Raw genomic sequence first — 20,312 nt, 5'->3', positions numbered from 1 at the left:
TCTATTTTTGGCATGTCAAAACTAGATAATCTAGTTTCATCAATCCCTTCTGTTTGTACTGCCACTGGCCTAAAGTTAGAGTAGATGAGAAACTTAGATGTAGTAAGAAAATATTATTTAGCTGTCAATGAGAAGGTTGAACAACTTCAGTGTCTCAACAGTAGATAGGAGGAAGCAGCAGCACATGTCTGAACCAAGCTGTCTGACCTACAGTTCTACAGATAAACACTAAGAAGGGACTAGTGTCCTTAATAGAATAATATGGTGATAGCATCAGTGTAAGTACATAAAGCAGATTAACTATTTGAATAGTTAACAACCTGCTTTAATTATTAGCATTTCTGCAATGCTGAAAAAATATTGCAGCTCTAGAATAATGAGGAGTAATTCTCCAGTGAGAGTAGTATCATAGCATTATAGAATGTTAGGTGTTGGAAGGGACCTCCATGGATCACTGAGTCCAACTTCCCCCTGCGAAGCAGTATCATGTGCTGCTTTGAATACCATCCACAAATTCATCAGGATAAACTGAATATCCTTTACAGAGGTAGTGCTCGGTTAAGATGTCTCTAAAATCCCTGAAATAGTTTCAAAATAGAAGCATGGATCAGAAGCATGTCAGAAATAGACCCATGTCAGAATCAGTTAGGTATGCTCATTATGTATGAATGTGTCAATTCTGTTTTGGCTTTTTGCCAAGGTCATATAAAATCTAATGGGACTTGAAAACATGGTTTACTTGTCAAAGAACTGGTAAATACTGTCTTATTAATCAGCCAATTTCATTACTTTTACTACGCTACTATTTCTGTGTTAAGTCTGAATTCAAAGCTGGTTGGTTCTAGCTGTGCTTTGGAGACTCTGTGTTAAAGTGATCCTCTCCAAGGGGACTCAAAGGGATTAATGAGCACTGCACTTGATCTTTATCACAGATGCATGTATCTAAGATGGTTCCAGTAAACTCTTCCACTAGACAATAAAAAGCAAAAATAACTTGTATGTAATGGACACTATTTTAAACCTTGTTTTACAGCAATTTCAAGCAGGATGATAGAGCGGATCTTCTCGGGAGCAGTTACAAGGTACTTATTTTGTATGCTGATCTCAATCCAATTTAATATTTGCTTGTTAAATTGTGTGACATTCCCAGAAAAGAAATTTCTTCCCCTTGAAATGGACTAGTGAATGTCAAGATTTAGCATTTTAGGCTCGACTTTGGTAGTACTGGAGTGCTCTTGGAATCTTTGGTTCAGTCCAACTTCTTTACTTTCCCTTCTGTACTTGTATGGACACTTGCCCTTGGATGTTGTATGGTTTATGATAGAATGGTCTAGGCTGGAAGGGACCTCTGAAGGACAGCTAGTCCAATCCCCTCTGAAGTAAGCAGGGGCAGCCTCAACTAGATCAGGTTGCCCAGAGCACTGTCAAGCCTCCTTTAAATATCTCCAGGGATGGGGCCCCAACCACCTCTCTGGGCAATTTGTTAGTGTTCCACCACCCTTGTAGCCCCTTGTCCTATCACTGCAGGCCTTCGTAAACAGTCTCTCTCCATCCTTCCTGTAGGCCCCCTTCAGATACTGGAAGGCGTCTATTGGGTCTCCCCAGACCCTCCTCTTCTCCAGGCTGAACAACCACAGCTCCCCCAGCCTCTCCTTGTAGCAGAGGTGCTCCAACCCCCTGATCATTTTTGTGGCCCTCCTCTAGACCCTCTCCATCAGGTCCATGTCCTTCCTACATTGAGTGCTCCAGACCTGTACACAGTACTCCTGGTGTAGGTCTCACCAGAGCAGAGCAAATTGGCAGAACCACCTCTCTGGAGCTGCTGGCAATGCATCTTTTGATGCAGCCCAGGATGTGATTTGCCTTCTGGGCTGCAAGCTCACACTGTCTGCTCATGTCCAGCTTCTCATCCATCAGCACCCCCAAGTCCTTTTCCCCAGGGCTGCTTTCTACCACCTCATTCCCCAGTCTGTGTTGATAGTGAGGATTTTCTGGCCCAGGTGCAGGACCCTGCACTTGCTCTTGTTGAGCCTCATGAGGGTCACCTGTGCCCACCTCTCCAGTTTGTCCAGGTCCCTCTGGATGACATCCTGTTCCTCTGGTGTATCAACAGCAGCACTCAGCTTGGTGTCATCTGCAAACCTGCTGAAGGTGCACTCGATCCCACTGTCTGTATCATTGATAAAAATATTAAACAGCACAGGTCCCAGGATGATCCCCTGAGGGACACCACTTGTCACTGCTCTCCATCTGGACTTCAAGCCATTGAACACTACCCTCTGGATGTGACCATCCAGCCAATTTCCTATCCACTGAACAGTCCACCCATCAAATGCATATCTCTCCAACACGGCAAGTGGGATGTAAGGGGGGGACCATGTTAAAGGCCTTGGGGAAGTCCAGATAGGTCACATCCATAGGGCTGTCCCTTATCTACTGACATAGCCATGTTGTCATAGAAAGCCACCAGGTTGGTCAGGCAGGACCTGCCCCTAGTGAAGCCATGCTGGTTGTCCTGAATAACCTTCCTGTCCTCCATGTGCCTCAGCATGGCATCTAGGAGGATCTGTTCCATGATCTTCCCAGGCACAGAGGTGAGGCTGACAGGTTGGTAGTTCCCAGGGTCCTCCTTTCTACCTTTTTTAAAAATGGGTGTGATGTTTCCTTTCTTCCAGTCCCCAGGGACCTCACCTGACTGCCAGCACTTCTCAATATCATGGAGAGTGGCTTGGCAACTACATCAGCCAATTTCCTCAGGACTCTGGGATGCATTTCATTGCAGGCTTGAATACCTTCAGGTTTGAGAGTTGTATCTTCAGGATCCTCAGCTGATCATGCACCTTGCCTTCACTTACAGTGGGAGGAACTTTGTCTCCCTGGTCTCCATCTTGTGGGCCATCAACATGAGAGCCATGAGGAGAGGGGTTGCCAGTGAAGACTGAGACAAAAAAGTTGTTGAGACTCTGAGCCTTCTCCTCATCCCTTGTTCCTAGTTCCCTGCTGTTGCTCCTCAGGGCAGGACACTCTCTTTAACCTTCCTTTTCTAGTTAAGGTACCTGTAGAAGCCTTTCTTGTTTTTCTTTACGTTCTTGCCAAGTTCAGTTCCAGCTGTGCCTTGGCCTTCCTGACCTCATCCCTACACAACCAGGCAACATCCCTGTACTCTTCCCAGGATGCCTGTCCCTCCTTCCATTTCCTGTGCGGTCCCAATTTGACCTTTAGTTTGACCTGCAGTTCACAACTAAGCCATGGTGGTCTCTTGCACAATTTCTTACGTGTTGGGATTGAGATCTTTTGTGCTTTATAGAATCCATCCTTAAAGATCTGCCAGCTCTGTTCCTATCCCTTGTCCCTGAGGGCCATTTCCCGTGGGGTGCTGTTTACTAACTCCTTGAAGAGCTGGAATTCTGCTTTCCTAAAATTTAGGGTCCTAACTATACTTTTCATGGGCTTCATACCCCTTATGGCAGTGAACTGCACTAGTACATGATTGCTGCAGCCCAGGCTGCCTTCGACTTTGACATCGCTAAGGACCTCACTTGCATTTGTGACCAACAGGTCCGATAAGACATCCCCTCATGTAGGGCTGTTACTTCTTGTCCTAAGAAGCTGTCATATAGGCACTCCAGGAGCCTCCTGGATTGCCTGCAGCTAGCCATGCTGCTTTTCCAACAGATGTCAGAGTGGTTAAAATCCCCCAGCAAGATGAGAGCCTGTGATCATGATGTCTCCTCGAGCTGGAGTAAGAAGGCTTCATCGATAGGCTCTACTTGATCAGGCAGCCTGTAGTAGACTCCTACCACAAGGCTCCCTTTATTGTCCTGATCCCTAATACCTACCCATAAGCAGTCAATCTGCTCATGGCTGTTCTTTAGTGACAACACCCCCAGCCCTTCTTCCTCTCCTGTCCCTTCTGAACAGCTTGTAGCCATCAGTAGCCTCACTCCAGTCATAGGACTCATCCCACCAAGTTTCTGTGACTGCCACTATGTCGTAGCTTTCCTGTAGCAGGATAGCTTCCAACTCCTCCTGTTTGTTGCTCTGTTGGTTTAGCAGGGACGACCATGAGGAAGGGAAGAAATATTGGCATTGTTGGCTTTCCATCCTTCAAACCTGTACAGTTTTCAAAGGGAATTGTGTTTTTCAGTACTACTTGTAAAAATCAATGCTTATTGCATCAACAAGTTTACAAAACTGCTTCCAGTGGAGTTAATGCACCTTTTTGACAGTAATTCTTCATTTTTTTCCCACTTGGATTGACTTCCTCTATTCTGTTGATTTCCTTCTTACGGCATTTTACTCATTTTTGAAATGTTTTGCTAGCACAATATCAGCATCTAGAAAGCAGCTGATAATAAAAGCTGAAATGAGAGAAATGGCACTTGGCAGGCTTGTGTCTTGTGCTTACTCATTTATGCCAGGTTTTTTTGTCAAGGTAAAACACATCCCATATTTTTCTGGACATCTCAAGGGTAAAACAGGGAAAATTGGCTTTTAGAAATGTAGTGTAAGACATAATGTCTAGGAGCTGCCTACCTGAGTTTTCACTAGATAGGTTGACCATGTGTGTTTAGAATGCGTTTGGGTGCTGCATTCTGTGGTATGGGAGCAGAAGCAGACAATTATGTTCTTGCCATGAACACTTGGCAGATGTTTTTATTTCATTTTTGTCGCCACGTTTCCATTCCAACACTTTTAGCTGGTGGAGTTCTGTACAGTTTTAAGCACTTACCTCTTCCACCTCAATAGGAATGATGAAAAGCACATTTATTTGTATACAATGCTTTTTTTTTTTTTTTAATATATCTCTTCAGTGGTATTGCTTCTCAGGAAGGGAAGCTATATGAGCCCTTCTGGACTTTCTTTCAACTGCTTCCTGCCTCGTTGCTACAGTAAGAATAAAGCAGAGCACTTGAGCTCCTTATCTAGAATGAATCAAAGCAGTCTGTGACAAGTTACCATATGAATCCCACAGTATTTAGGAGTAAATAAACAGTTAGTAGCACCAAGGAGAATAATTTTCATTTTAGTTAGTAAAAGCTAGTTGTTTTAAAGTGAATTCTCTTCTTTTTTTTTTTTTTTCTCCCTTGTTGTCCTTCAAGAGGTAGAAAAGCACAGAAGGATGGGAAAATCAGCTATGCTGACTTTGTGTGGTTTTTGATATCTGAAGAGGACAAGAAGACACCAACTAGGTAAGAATGAATTTTTGTGTTAGTGGAAATAAAGACCGATTTTTCTTGGTTTTCCAGTTCCTAAATGGAGACTGCTCATGCTCAGCTCTGATGGAAGAAGCTAAACTGGCCCCGGTTTGTTGCATCATTCTTATTTATCAGTGTCTCCTGTTATTGCTGCAGTAGAAGCCTATTTTAATGTGCCTTTAAGAGACTAATTAAATGTTGCTGTTCCATGTGCTGTGTATGGCCTACTTACAGACAGGGTCAAAGATAAGGGATATTGCATTTGTTTTGTGATCCTAGTGACATGGAAGACGAGAAGGTTATCAGGAGTAGCCAGCATGGATTTACCAAGAGGAGATCCTGTCTAACTAATCTGATAGCCTTCTATGAAGCTATGACCAAGTGGGTAGATGAGGGAAGAGCAGTGGATGTCATATATCTTGACTTCAGTAAAGCTTTTGATACTGTCTCCCATAACATCCTCATAGAAAAGCTCAGGAGATGTGGCATTGATGGTTGGTCAGTGAGGTGGATCTCAAACTGGCTTCACAACAGAGTTCAGAGAGTCATCATCAGTGGCACAGAGTCAGCTTGGAGGCCTGTGGCAAGTGGTGTCCCCCAGGGATCAGTACTGGGTCCAGTGTTGTTCATTATCTTTATCAATGACCTGGATGAAGGGATTGAGAGTACCCTCAGCAAGTTCTTGACCTAGTGATCGATCATAGAATCAACAAGGTTGGAAAAGACCTCAGAGATCAAGTCCAACCTATCACACAAAACTGGGGGGGTTGGCTGACACCCCAGCAGGCTGTGCAGCCATCCAACATGACCTGGACAGGCTGGAGAGCTGGGTGCAGGCAAACCTCATGAAGTTTAATAAGGACAAGTGCAGGGTCCTACATCTGGGGAGAAATAACAACAGGCACCAGTACAGGTTAGGGGCTGCCCTGCTGGAAAGAAGCTCCACAGAGAAAGACCTTGGAGTGCTGGTGGACAGCAAGTTCTCCATGGAACAACAATGTGCTCTTGTGGCCAAGAGAGCCAATGGGATCCTGGGATGTATCAGGAAAGGTGTGTCCAGCAAGTCTAGGGAAGTTCTTCTACCTCTCTACTCTGCACACCTGGAATACTGTGTCCAGTTTTTGAGTTCAGTTCAAGAGAGACAGAGACCTGCTGGAGAGAATCCAACAGAGAGCCATGAGGATGATTAGGGGACTTGAGCATCTCCCCTGTGAAGAGAGACTGAGAGCCCTGGGGCTGTTTAGTCTTGAGAAGACTGAGAGGGGATCTGATCAATGTCTATAAATATCTGAGGGGTGGGTGTCAGGAGGAGGGGGCCAGGCTCTTTTCAGTGGTTCACAGTGGTAAGACAAGGAACAATGGGTTCAAACTAGAACACAGAAGATTTCACCTCAACATGAGGAGAAACTTCTTTACAGTGAGGGTGATGGAGCACTGGAACAGGCTGCCCAGGGGGGTTATGGAGTTGTCTTCTCTGGAGATTTTCAAAACCCACCTGGATGCATTCCTGTGTGGACTATTCCAAGTGATCCTGCTCTGGCAGGGGGGTTGGTCCTGATGATCTCTCGAGGTCCCTTCCAATCTCTGAGATACTGTGACTTTAGGAAACTATACAGCTAGCATTAGCTGTAGGATATTGACAAGAAATCTACTGTGTAACATATTGCTGCCTTGTTCAGTATAATAGAAGGAACTTGAATTTTGATGCCAAATTCAATTTTTTCCTTGGCTTCCATGAGTTTTTGTGTAAAACCATGTGTTAGTCCTGTCTTCCTTCACCCATTCAATTTACAAGTGTGTTTTCAAGTTCAGTAAAGTGTGGCATGGCAAATACCAGAAACTCTTCCTGCAGTAAGTGTTGTTTAATGGCTTTCTAGAGATTCATAGAATGGTCTGAGTTGGAAGGGACCTCTGAAGGTCAGCTAGTCCAATCCCCTCTGCCCTAAGCAGGGACATCCTCAAATAGATCAGGCTGCCCAGAGCCCTGTCAAACCCCACTTCTAATATCTCCAGGGATGGGGGCCCAACCACCTCCCCAGGCAACACATTGCAGTGTTCCACCACCTTCATAGTAAAGAACCTGTTCCTGATATCCAATCTAAATCTGCTCTTCTCTAGTTTGAAGCCATTGCCACTTGTACTGCAGGCGTTTGTGAACAGCCTCTTTATTTGCCATTATGGAATGTAGTCTTCTTAAGTCTAGTTTTGCATCTTGATAAGTAGTGTAGTTTTTAACAGGTAACGTAAATTCTTGAGGTTCTGCAGTGAGTCTGTGTAAACAGTTCTTTGCTATGGTTTACTGCATTTCAGCATTGAATACTGGTTTCGCTGCATGGATCTTGATGGGGATGGAGCTTTGTCTATGTATGAACTGGAGTACTTCTATGAAGAACAATGCCAAAAGTTAGATAACATGGCCATAGAACCTTTGCCATTTGAAGACTGTTTGTGCCAGATGCTGGATCTTGTGAAGCCACAATATGAAGGTAACGAAGTCCTCTCCCATCTGTAATTTCTGTTTCTCTGGATTAGAAATTAGTGCACCCTTAAAAGCATTCAGGTGATCTTGCAAAGAACATGCCTTTAGGTTGCCTTTTCTCTAAAACATGTTCTAGGGTATACATCAAATGGTCTTCCAATGGCAGGCATTCATTTTCATACTGAAATTTAATACACCGCTCTAAAATGCCTTGTAGGTTTATATTTGGGCTTGTAGCCATGTCTAATCTTCAAGGAAATCTTGTCACTATCTGGCTGAGGGGGTGCTTTCAAGAAGAGTTTTTGACTGTTCTGCCCACTTGCCTCTTCTCTGTTGCAGAGAATTCTTCAGGGAACACTTTCTAAACAGAGTTTTTCTCTCTGGATTAGTAATGTCTTATCTTAGGTTAGAAGCCTAAGACACTCCTAGAAAATTCATGTCAGGTGGTTTAAAAATAAGTGAATACTAATTTGTTCTTAGTTTTTGGCTGGTTTCTATATACGTTTGAACCTTCATAGACCTGCATTCTACTCTCCTGCATGTGAGCCATGTGATCTTGAGCTGTTCAAACTTGAGTTTACATTTTATACCTCAAACAAACTTTGGAAGTAAGCATGACACACACTTTGTATTAGCCCTTCATGTGCTGCTCAATACTAAAAACTAAAAGCCTTATTTAACTTTTTCTTTTAGCAGCTGTAGTGTTTGTCTAGTGTTTCACGTTTAGAAGCTTCTAGATGAAGCAGAGTTGTTTTTTTTCCTACCTGAATATTAAGTGTCACTTGTGTTCACTGTGTAAGAGGGTATTTCTGTAAGTGTCTATACAATGATGGTTAGTGAATCAGTTAGTAATAGTCTTGCTTATTGCCCACCTTCTTTGTAGCATTGAAAACATTTAAATTACAAGAAACTTGATTTTACTTTTTAAGGGCATTTGTCTTCTATTGAGATACTTTTTTTTTTTTGAATGCTATGGCAATTGAAATAGCTCAAAACTAGAATTTACTGTTTCATGTTCTTATTCAAACCAAGTTAAAATGGATTTGTTGGGTGAAAAAACGTTTCTAAAAGCAGATTAAAATAAAACCTGTAAATGAAAAAGGAACATTAAGTACGAGGTATCAGTGGAGTGAAGTATTAGACCGATACTGTATAATGTCTGGGGAGTGAGGAGCATTTAAAAAGTGAAGCAAGCTCATAGGAGCACAATTATGTTATATGGTTGCCTACAATAGCTTCTTGAACACAGGGGTTCCCTTCCAGTCTTGAACATTATGCTTCTGAAAGGGAGGCTATTTCAATAATGTTTCTGTTCTGCGTTTCAAATGCAACAAGATTGATGTATCTGTTCTGCACCATGAAGATGATAAAAGGAAGCTGTGAAACACAGCCAAGATGAGAGTTATTTAGGGCAAGAAAAATGAAAGCCAATTGTGAAGGGTTGAAGGTTTTTTCATAAAAACTGAGTGACATTTAAAAGGTGGATTAAGAAGAAACTTTTCTATTGTTTTTCTAATACAAATACTAGCAGTATAAAATGACATTTCACTTGATAGATATGAAACAGAAGAAGGTGCTTTCTTACAGTCATGGCTAAACTGTGCTAGAGTTTGCTACAGGGTACTCTGTGTACCAAACAGCAAACTCAGAGGTCTGAATTATCTCAATTTCTGTTTTGTTTTAGTTTTATTATCATTTTTCTGTTTTTTTGAGACAATGGTAGACATCTACATGGGTGTTAGGTGTCTAAACTCCCATTGCAACAGATGGAAATTGGAGAGCAAATCAACAGAGCAAATATAGGTGCCTAACTTAAAATTGGGAGCTTATATAACTAGGACTTAAATAATTTGTTTGGTTGTGGAGAGTTGCTGCCACTTGAGATGGCCCAATACATCAGACATCTGTGTGGGTCTGACAGATAGGACACAGGTGCCATGAGGGATTTGTGACGTTCAGGAGCATCAGCTCTAAGCCAGGCAGAATACACTGTGGCACTTCATGTGGTGACAGAAGTGAGTGTGGCAACTACTTCCAAATTTCATTCAGATTTTGCATCTCCTCTGTTGTCCTTAAGTTATACTTGGTTAGAGGCTGGGGAGTATGCTGAGGAAGTACTTTTCTAACTTTGGCTTTTATTGAACTTTTCCATATCTGCAGTGAGCAACTGCAGATCGTCTGTATTTCAGGTGAAGCAGTAAGGGGGAGTTTTAAGGACAGCCATCTGTCCTTCCCTGTATGTCTGGTATTTTTCAGTGTTTCTGTAGGAGCTTAATATTCAGCCTTGAAATAAGGCAACATTTCTGACCAACTTGAGAAGTACTTCTAACACTTTAACAGATCTGTTAATTTGAGTCTTTAAAGTATCACTTTATAGAAAAACAAACAAAACACCTCTGAGCATTTAGCTTTCCTCTCAAAGCAATAAATATTGATCAGGCTGGACATGTGTAGAAAACTAGTCTCTATGAAAAATGCATCTGTAGAGAGCATAGTAGCTGTTACCTCTGTCATGTTTGGCTTTTTGTTTCTTTTCAAGTCAGAAGAGAAAGGACCACTGCCAGAGGAGATTCCTATCTGCTACCCAAGCACATCTTAAATCGTACAAGTTTCTTGAGGAAGCTTAGGCAATTACCTTAAATTATTTTTTAATAGCTAGCTGAGCAAGGTAGATTGCATCTCACTCCAACATACTGAAGGACAGTAGGATGACAGCTAAATCAAGTTACAAATCCAGAACATAAATTTCCAAGTTTTGCCCACTTTGAAGGGCACATCTGTATTTCATCTGTTCACTTCTCACCCACTGCGCTGAGCATGAGTGACGAATGTTCGTGAGCATAATGACGACTTGACTTCTGAGTAACATTCCTCCTCTGGAGAAAGGATCATTTCAACTCTACTTATCTCACAATTCTCTTTACAGGAAAAATTACTCTGCATGATTTAAAGCGATGTAAGTTGACAAACGTGTTTTTTGATACGTTTTTCAACATCGAAAAATACCTTGACCATGAACAGAAGGATCAGTTTTCTATGCTGCGGGTGAGTGTGAAGCTTTAAAAGACATTTTAGCTGTGAGCTTAGTAATAAATGTTTTTGTATAACTTGCAATGTGATTATTTAGGATGGTGAAGGGGAAAGCCAAGAGCTCTCTGACTGGGAGAAGTACGCTGCTGAAGAGTACGATATCTTGGTAGCAGAAGAGGCAGCAAGTGACCAGTGGAATGATGGGTAAGAATGTGGCAGGAGAGTTGGTACAAATCCTCTATTATGTAGAGCTTCTCCATCACTATTATCCTTGATGCTGTTTTTGTAGATCGTTGCTCTTTGTCATGTTTTACCCTCAGGTGAGAGAGGAAGAACCTTTCTTGTATCTAATATTCCTTGACAGTTTGATCAAATCAGTTTTGTCAAAGAGATCCTGCTTCAAATTTTAGGAGGAAATAAAATTTGATAAAGCTTCAACTCTAAACAAAATACAAGATCAGTTTTTGTAGGTTGTTGTTAAATGAATTAAGAGCTTCATTAAGAGCTTGGAAGGGGCAGGGATGACAACTGTCACTTCTGAACTTAATTCTATCAGCTTAAAAGTATTTTCTCACAGTTCTCTAAGCATCCATAAGCTAGTAGATGGTACTGTTTGAAAGTCACTCCTTTTGCAATGCAGTTTTCAGGGCATCTCAGGAGTCCAAAGTCCTGAAATTGATATTTGTTTTCATTACTTAAAAAGATAAGGACAACAAGTGCAAATATAACTTGGTTTAGGCCTTAAGTCAATGGGACCTGTCTGGAGAAAGAGACACTTCCCTGCATTACCTGCATCAGTATTCCATTTTAAAATATTTCTAGATTCTTGCCAAGCATTTAGGGAGAGACTACCTTGATATTTGAGTGCTTTAAAACCTCTTAACACATTGAAAGAGAAAGTGAAACCCTCTTAACACATTGATTTCAAAAAACTTTGTTAAAGAAAGCATATGAGGGAAAAGAGAGGGAAGGGAATTGTCATCACCCAGCCTTTCCAGCATTAAGGAGGTTCATACTTGTACCTCTTCATTAAATCCTCCACTAGAATTATTACAAAATTAACAAGAGTGAGCTGAGAGTTAAGCCTTATTAATCCTCCAATATTTATCTCATTTAATCTCTTTAAGACCATAGGCTAAGTTTGGGGAAGGTACAGAATAGATACGTGCATTTTTGACAGTAGCTTGAGACACTGTAACACCAGGTACAAGAGCTTGAATGTGATGGATCAGAAGAAAGAACAGTTTCTGTGGTCTTGATGTCTCTGCAATGTTATTTATAAATCAGCTGACAAAAGTAGTGAAGGAACAAGATTTTTGCCCCTCTGTTTTAGAATGTTCTTATAAAATTAATGCGTTTAAGCCAAAAATATTAGGAGTCAAAATTTTAAGAAGTTACTGGTAAAGTTCTGGTGTTCCTGACTGGTATCTCAGTGTCTGTTAGAAGGGCCCCCTGAATATAACACAGTAAATTAGTGCATCATAGGGTCAGGCTGAGAGCCCAGGCTTGACAGTAATTAATAGCATTTAGAAGCCTCGAGGTACTGTTAAATCTGAACATCCTAAACATTAACTAGAACTGTGTTGCACCTCTGTTATTTTCTCTCTTCTGCTGGTCTGTTGGCTTCCTTTGTCCCTTCAATCACAGTAGTTGTGTCTGCACCTTCCCATTTTAAAATTCTGCTGCTGTTGTGACTCAATAGAATGTGAATGGTAAGCCCATTTTGCCCATTTTCAGATAAAAAGTTGCAAAATGCAGATTATTTTTTTTTTAATTAAATTTGTCTCAAGCTCACCTGCGAGTACATAGTTAAATGTCAACTTCCTGGATTCTATTGAGATCCTGTTTGTCCTACAGCTCTTAAAGCCTCTTGCAGCTTGGCTGTGGAATATCCTGGAAAACTAGTTCTGTTAGGTGAGAGATGCTCAGGGTTCAGAAGCATACTGTATGGTCTGTAAAAGCTGTTAGCTAGATTGCCAAGGAAGGCTCTCCACTGTTGCTGTAGCATTCTGTCCTGAAAGCCTTTGTGCAATCACTGGCAACTGAAACTCACTGGAGGCAAAATATCTTTTTGACATTACTTAGTAAGGGACCTACCTACGTGTCAGGAAGCAAAGTTACTCTGCACCTCTCATTAAGGGTTTGAAATCTTTGGGCTGTTGCAGACAAGTGTAATTTTGTAATTGATAATGTTAAGGCAGAGTTTCACTCACAAGTGCAGATCCCATTTGCATCCATTTTATAAAGTAAGAGCCTTGATGTGCTTTTATTCAGATTCAGTTATGAGCTTGCTGCCTGCAGCTGTTTCTCTAAGCCAAGTGTGCTTCTGAGGCTATTGTTCAGACTAGATTATTTTTACATATTTCCCACTCTCCTCCCCTTCCCCCCCCCCCCATCCTTTAACATGTCTGCTCTTGAAGGTGAAAGCTGGAAAATTCACACCCAGTATTCTTGGAGTCAGAACACTTCTTTTCCACAGAAAGTGTATTCAGGGTGTACCTTTGTGTTTCACACAAGCTTTAGACATCTGAGGAGAGGAGTAAAGGTCTTTTAAAAGGTCTTTTAAAATGGCTGTGCTGGGAAGTAGCAGTACACTTTTTAATACTGTGAGAAATCATTTCAGTGCCCAGATGTGTAAAACTAAGACATAATTTCTAAATTTCCTTAACTTAACTTAGGAAGGAGCAAAGGCCACTAAAGCTTCAGAAGAGAGCAGGAGTTTCATTTGATCCAGTAATGTTTGAATAACAGTCTTCTGAGCATAGGATGAGTGGAACCTACAAGTAAAGTATCTGAGATACCCTCATGCTGCCTTTTTTTAATGAGAAGAAAAGTTGCTGTCACCTCTATCACTATGTAATATACAAATACAAAAGGTGCATTCGTTTCTGTTCAAAAAAGAAAAAAATAGTCCTTCTTTAAAAGATAGAATTAATGGTGCAGAAAGTGATAAATTACAGGTGTGTGAGCCAACAGTGTTGTTAGGGCTGAATATGCATTCTTCTTCCAAATCCTTGTTTTCAAATATGTAACTCTTAGGATGACTTTTGTTCTCGGTTCAAATTGGCATTGGACTTGTGAGGGAAATGCAGAGTATTCTGTTCACTGCCTAAGCACTGACTGGCACTCACTCACAGAATTGAGGCTTTAATACTCATGGGAAGTATAAAGTAACTAAAAAAAAAAAAAAAAAAAAAGAAAATCAGGAACTATTTTTACTCAGTGCTTAATCTTTACCTGTTTTTATCAAAGCATCTTTATTTTGTTAAGTTTCTTTTACTGAAAATGGTGGTGAAGCTAGTGTGGTGTTTATCAAACTGTTTCAACAGAACTGCGGCCACCATTGAAAATGTTGCTCTTCCTCCCACCTCCATTACTGCTACTCTACTTCAGTGTCCAAAGTGAATTCTTGGTATTTGCCTCCTCTTTGTCCCATGTCTTTCTCTGAAAGACCATTCCTAATCACCATGCCAATGTCATTGTAAAGCGACAGTTGAAGAACAGATTCTGTAGTATCTAAAGTTTGTTCCTTGCCTAGTCTTGTTAACTAGATGGAAATAATCAACATGCTGAGATGAGATTCAGTAGCACCTGGGAAGCTGTGCATGAACCTGAGGCAACCAAGCCCAGGAAATGGTCAGTCCTTTAATCTGACATCATCAATCTTCAGAGATTCATGTTTAATTTTTTTAAACAGCTGTCAGTTTTAGGCTGATGCCACCAAAGAGCGCTGGAGCTGATCTGTTTTAACCATAAGCCATCACTGAGTGCAGTTAGTTAAACATTACATTTTATTCTCCATCTGCTCATGCCCAGCAGCAGCAGGTGGTTGTCAGTAATTTCTGGTGAATCAATTGGGTTTTGCTTTCTAGCATCTGCTTTAAACACACAGTTGCTATCACTTCTTTCTGCTGGTGCACATTTCAATCAGACTTTCCATTCAGCATTCCTTCTTTGTTGTACATACAGCAGGGGTAGTTTGTTCTTCCTCATTGAGCATAACTTCAGTTTTCCTAAAAAGAATTTGAGGGGTTTCTGTCAAGTACTTAATTCTTGCATTTGACCGTTTGGAGCAGCACGTGTTCATGTAAATGTGAGGAAAAATTTTTTCCCTGTGAGGGTGACAGAACACTGGAACAGGCTGCCCAGGGGGGTTGTGCAATCTCCATCTCTGGAGATATTCGAGACCTGCCTGGATGAGTTCCTGTGTGATCTGGTATAGATGACCCTGCTCTGGCAGGGGGGTTGGACTAGATGATCTTTCGAGGTCCCTTCCAGCCCCTAACATTCTGTGATTCTGTGCTTTGAATCCTTTCAGTAGAGTATCTCACTAGTAAATTCTGCACATAATAGGGGAAGCAAGACAGCTTAAATGGAATTATTACAGAAACCTGGTGCTGCTTCTGGTTCTTTACTCTGGTTCCTTCCTGTAGATATAAAATACTGGAAACTGGTCTTCTGGCAGGAGCCTTGTTAGAGTTCTAATTTTTAGGCACTTGTTGACAAAGGTACACTCTTTCAGTTTCTTTTTTTTTGCCCACTCCTAGGTATGAAGCAGAACTGAATCCTGTAGACCATCAGAAAGCCAATGTCCTAAAGTATCAAATGGAAAGAAGACCATTTTTTGAAATGCCTTCCCATCTGGCTGATGTAGACTTGGATGAATACGACTATGAAGAGGACTTTGAGTAGTGGTTACTTACGATCAACACTTGCAGAAGAGAAGGGACAGTCTGCAGCAGGTCTGCTACACACCTAGACATTTCAGTGGGTTTTGTTTCCAGGAAGTGAGCTTAGTTTTGTGCTAAAAAAATATTTAATCACTACACCACCTTCTAAATGAAGGAAGCACATCTGTATGGAATGAGGAAACTTTTTGTATTTATTCAGTAGTCTAGAGTTTGTAAAATAGGTTAAAATATTTATTTACAGATGTTGCATAATTCCTTTTTTGGAAGAAAAACAATATTTGACTTCTAAGTAATCTACTGTTTTTAAGAGAACTGTATAAATCAGAGTTGATGTGTGGTGCACTGACCATCTCCATCCCATATGTGAACAGGCATACCTGTCCAGGTATGGGAGGGAAGGAGACAATGTAAACCTGGCCTGCAAGGCTTACGTGCTCATAGGCAACCCTGGGAGGCTTTATGCCTTGGTAAGGAAGGGACATGGCTGTGATTGCATGATTCAGCTCTCATTTACAGGCAGAGATTAATCTGACAAGCTGAGTACATCAGTGCACAAGGAAGGAGAATGCCTGAGATGCGTTGCTTCTCTTCTCTGCCTAGTCTTTGTTTGCCCCAACTTTAATTTTGTTTGCCCTTTTAAACTTCAGTCTTTTCACTGATGTTCATTATAGAAAGATTATTTAATAATGGAGTCTGTTTAGTGTTCATACTTGATCCATAATGATTGTGTTAATTCATGTAGAAGGAACCAATTTTTTTTTTAAATCCTTTGTATAAATGTTACTTGATCAGTGATGTGCACTAATTTGTTGTGGGCATTCAGTGCTTTTGTCTGTCCCCCCCCTTTCAGTTGTTTGCTATTGACACATTCCATGGATCACATCAGTGTCACAGCAGCTTGTTGCCTCACTCTTATTACTGTTAAACAGATTTTGTTGGGGGGGAAAAATGTACAAAAAGATGTAAGTTATTTTTTTGGTTGCAGTGTAGATCTGTTGGAAACTTTAAAAGATGTTTGTATTTTCAAATAAAGATTTTCATACGTGTAATTTAACAGCTCCTAATTGTGTTATGTCCTGCTGCAATTAACTTTTTTACTATTGCTGAACCGTTTAAGATAGAATGGGTTCCACTTGGATAATGGATAATGATCCACTTGGATAATGACACCAAACTGCATGTTCAAAGCAATCATGCTCTAGCAGGTTTTTCTTCATCCAGAAGACAGTGTTGCTGAGCATCTAGAAGTGGTATGAAGAAACCTGGTCCACTCAACTCATCACATGGCTCAGGCAGAGACTTAAAAAAAAATGTATTTTAAATAATGAAACTCATTGTAACATCTATTAGTAAACCTTACCAAGGAAAACTCGAGTCATGTTAATACCACTCAGAGGATTCTTAGGGTTGATTAGTCCAATTTTTAATGGAAATTCATCAAAGGCAGATTTCTCTGCTGTGGGTTAGATACCTTTCACTACTTGCTGACAATCTCAGGGTTTTAAACAGGAATGAAAGAGCATTTATGTTAGGCTCTGTTGCCTCTGGTGTTGTGGGAAAGGATGAACAACTGTCTTTCTGGAAGACGATCCTGACCTTTTCATTCTGTTCAAGAGATAGTGGCCTGCTGCTTTTCCCTACCTGAAACCCTTCAGCTGGAATTTCCCCCTTCTTAAAAAAAGGGTTTGTGAATGGGCACTGTGCAGCCAGTGTGATCTCTCATCACACATGTGATGAGAGTGATACGCCTCCATCCACCATCAGGTGCAGGGTGGATTTTCTCTGCAGAGCCTGTAGCTGCTATTGGCACATGTTGTTTCATGAAGTGCCTGTTGAATCCTCCTCTCTATTACAGTTGTGATAACCAAGTCTCTTTTTTTTTCCTACAGGAAAATGAGCAAATGGTGGTAGTTATCTTGGAAGTGCCTTTTACTGCAACACCCCCAGAAGGGTGATTTCCTTCCCTAGGCCTTTGTTACAAGAATTAAAGCACCTGCATCTTTGCTGTTGTCAGAAGTGTAACTTTTCTTCCTCCAGCTGCATTCAGCCTGCCTTGCAGGTGTTTAGGCCTAGATCCATGAATCAGGATGGATGAAGGAAACATCACTACCACAGTCCAAGTTTGGTGTATTAGAGTCACAGAGGAAGAGAGACCAAGTTGATCTGGGTGAGAACTGGCATTATCTTATGAAATGTAGGCTGATGCAAAGGGAGAGGCAACTCCATACTTTTACCTAGGAAAAGTGAAGTGCAATGACTTTACAGCTGCCACTGCAGGGTAGCTGGGAGACAGCCACAGCTTCCCCTTCCCTGTTCACAGCCACTCCTCTATTTAATAACAGGGTAAACAAGAAGGCCCTGTAGCACTGCTGCTCTTTCTCCTGATGCCGTGGAAGTATCACTTGCAGTTTCAGTACACATGGATAGCAATAGTTCTGCATTTATTTGACACAATTACAATGCAAAATATATATATGTGTGTGTGAAAAAATTAAGCAGATAGGCTTAACACAATGTACAATTCCATGGAGCAGTGACAAAGGGTCAGTGAAAGCAGCCCGCACCCCCCAGCCTGCTGCCTCTGCAACACTTTTCAGTGTTCCATAATGGAAAAACTACTTTTGAAGGGTCATATTTACAGTCTATTTACATTGTCTTTTCAGCCTTTATCTTTGCCAAGTAAATACTACATTGATTGCTGTGTATGAAGGATTTCTTCCAGAGGAAAATAGTCATGCAGTCCACTGTTTCTTTATTAAGTAGAAGCCTTGATGCAAGTCTCCTGGGAATGGGTCCTGATCCCCACAGGCCGCTAACCACAGCGCTGTAAGCACTGGAATTTACAGAAATACTTTTGGATTACTTGTTCCATGTTTTCTGTTTCACAGGCAGTGACTGGCACTGCCAAGTCACTTTCCATCACCCAGCAGGTCACAGTGTACAGAGCTGGGCCAGGTTCCTTTCACCCTGGCATCAGGTACAAGGAAACAAGTAGATACCAACCTTGGTTACCTCAAACGGCAAAGAATGCATTCCGCGGAAGGCTGTCCCCACACCAATCTGAGCAAGCTTGTCTCATTTACCCTGGTGTTTCTGACTCAGTATTTGTCAGTACCCTGATTCCAGTCCTTAGGTTGGGATTTTTTCCAAGACAGCATCAAAGACCAGGATGCAGCTGAATAACAATGTTCATAATGCCCACAGCCTTAAAAGTGCAACAGACAAATCAAACCCACCCACAAACAGCAACGTGGAGAAACAGCCACGGTGCCAGTAACTGGTTCTGTGGTGGATGCCTACAGGTAGGAATTTGACTTCGTCCTTGACTGGCACCATAACAACCCCATTTTCAGTTAACAATTTGCAGGTAAATAAAAGGGGTAGTGTGCTCTTCACTTCTGTTTTTCCTCTCAGTGTCTTAACTCTCCTATACCAGAAGAAAAAAATAAGATTAAGTCAGTCATTATCATGTAAGAGCACACAGGAAATCTGAGTAAGAGTGTTAGCATTCAACCATCTAGCAGCTTGCTCACAGCTGGCTCTTGGAAAGCACTCTAGTTAGCTTCCACAAAAGGGAAAAGCACACTTCTATACCACAAGGAGTCCAGAACAGGCACTACAGGGCAAGGCCACATCCTAGGTAAGTACTGCATACAGAAAGTATGGCTTTGATCTTGGTCCATGGATTTAAATTCTTTTCTTACCCATCTTCAATAGGAGCTGCTCCAATCACATGGTCCAAACAAATAGTCTACATTTTAACAGGCATGTGACTGGAAAACAAGGTAGAAGTCCCTTTTTCCTTCTAGCCCTCTTATAAATAATTTAAAAATCAAAACAAACAAAAAACCCACCACTCCAATATGAAAAGAAACCACTACACACTTTACAGGAAAAAACTCATTTAAATAACTTGAAAAATCATACAAGACCTTTGAATGTTAGATTCCAGATCAGAGAATTTTAGAATGGTTTGGATTGGAGGGGACCTTCAAGATATCTTAGTTCCAACCCTCCTGCCATGAGCAGGGACACTTACTAAGCCAGGCTGCTCAAGGTCCCATCCAACTTGGCCTTGAACACTTCCAGGGAGGGGGCATCCACAGCTTCTCTGGGCAACCTGCTCCAGTGTCTCACCTTTCTCACAGTAAAGAATTTCTTCCTAAATATCTACTCTAAATCTACCCTCTTTTAGTTTGAAAACCATTCCCCCTCATCCTATCACTACACTCCATGATAAAGACTCCCTCTCCCCATATTTTCTGTAGGCCTCCTTTAATTTCTGGAAGAGATCTCCCTGGAGCCTTCTCCAGGCTTAACAACCCCAACTCTCTCTGAGCCTTTCTTCAAAGAGGTGTTTCAGCCCTCTGATCATTTTTGTGGCCCTCCTCTGGATCCACTACAACAGAACTATGTCTTTCCTGTGCTGAAGACCCCAAGTTTGATGCAGTACTCCAGGTGAGGTCTTATGAGAGTAGAGGGGGAGAATCACCTCCCTTGACTTGGTAGCCACACTTCTCTTGATGCAGCTCAGCATGTGCCTGGCTTTCTGGGCTACAGTAAGCGCACATTGCTGGCCTGTATTCAAATTTATCCTCCACCAACACATCCAAGTCCTTCTCTGCTGCTCTCAATTCATTCATCACCCAGCCTGTATTTGGGCTTGGGATAAACAAATAATCAGAGACATTGGAAATCAAAGGGTTGCCTGAGTCACTGCAAAAAAACCTCTGCCAAACACTGTGTTTACATTCTGTTAGGAGTTCAGAGAGCAGGGGAAAATCAGGACAGAAACTTGAAGAAATCCCTCAGCTCTTTGCCATGGCTGACACAGCAAAACCTTAGAAGACAAAAGGTTGTGATGAGCTGCAGCACAGGAAGCCTCACAGCCTCTTTGGGGCTTTTCTTCCCCCT

The 20,312-nt window shown here is 41.6% G+C and overlaps 2 protein-coding genes across 2 annotated transcripts in view; one reads left to right on the top strand and one right to left on the bottom strand.

The window, feature by feature from the left end:
• The window catches only part of PPP2R3B (protein phosphatase 2 regulatory subunit B''beta), a 52,082-nt gene extending 36,683 nt beyond the window's left edge, over positions 1–15,399 (top strand). Inside the window, exons 8-13 of the mRNA XM_054385812.1 lie at positions 1,034–1,082; positions 5,103–5,192; positions 7,509–7,684; positions 10,604–10,722; positions 10,805–10,911; positions 15,255–15,399. Coding sequence (XP_054241787.1) covers positions 1,034–1,082; positions 5,103–5,192; positions 7,509–7,684; positions 10,604–10,722; positions 10,805–10,911; positions 15,255–15,399 — 686 coding nt within the window. The remainder of the gene's footprint in view (positions 1–1,033; positions 1,083–5,102; positions 5,193–7,508; positions 7,685–10,603; positions 10,723–10,804; positions 10,912–15,254) is intronic.
• A 1,190-nt stretch (positions 15,400–16,589) lies between these two features.
• LOC128968819 (cohesin subunit SA-2-like) overlaps positions 16,590–20,312 on the bottom strand; it is a 66,641-nt gene continuing 62,918 nt past the window's right edge. The window contains exon 32 of the mRNA XM_054383453.1: positions 16,590–16,697. Coding sequence (XP_054239428.1) covers positions 16,590–16,697 — 108 coding nt within the window. The remainder of the gene's footprint in view (positions 16,698–20,312) is intronic.

The sequence above is a fragment of the Indicator indicator genome, chromosome 1 (assembly GCF_027791375.1).
Source record: "Indicator indicator isolate 239-I01 chromosome 1, UM_Iind_1.1, whole genome shotgun sequence".
In the NCBI taxonomy this organism is placed as follows: Eukaryota; Metazoa; Chordata; class Aves; order Piciformes; family Indicatoridae; genus Indicator; species Indicator indicator.
This window is presented reverse-complemented; position numbering and strand designations above follow the sequence as displayed.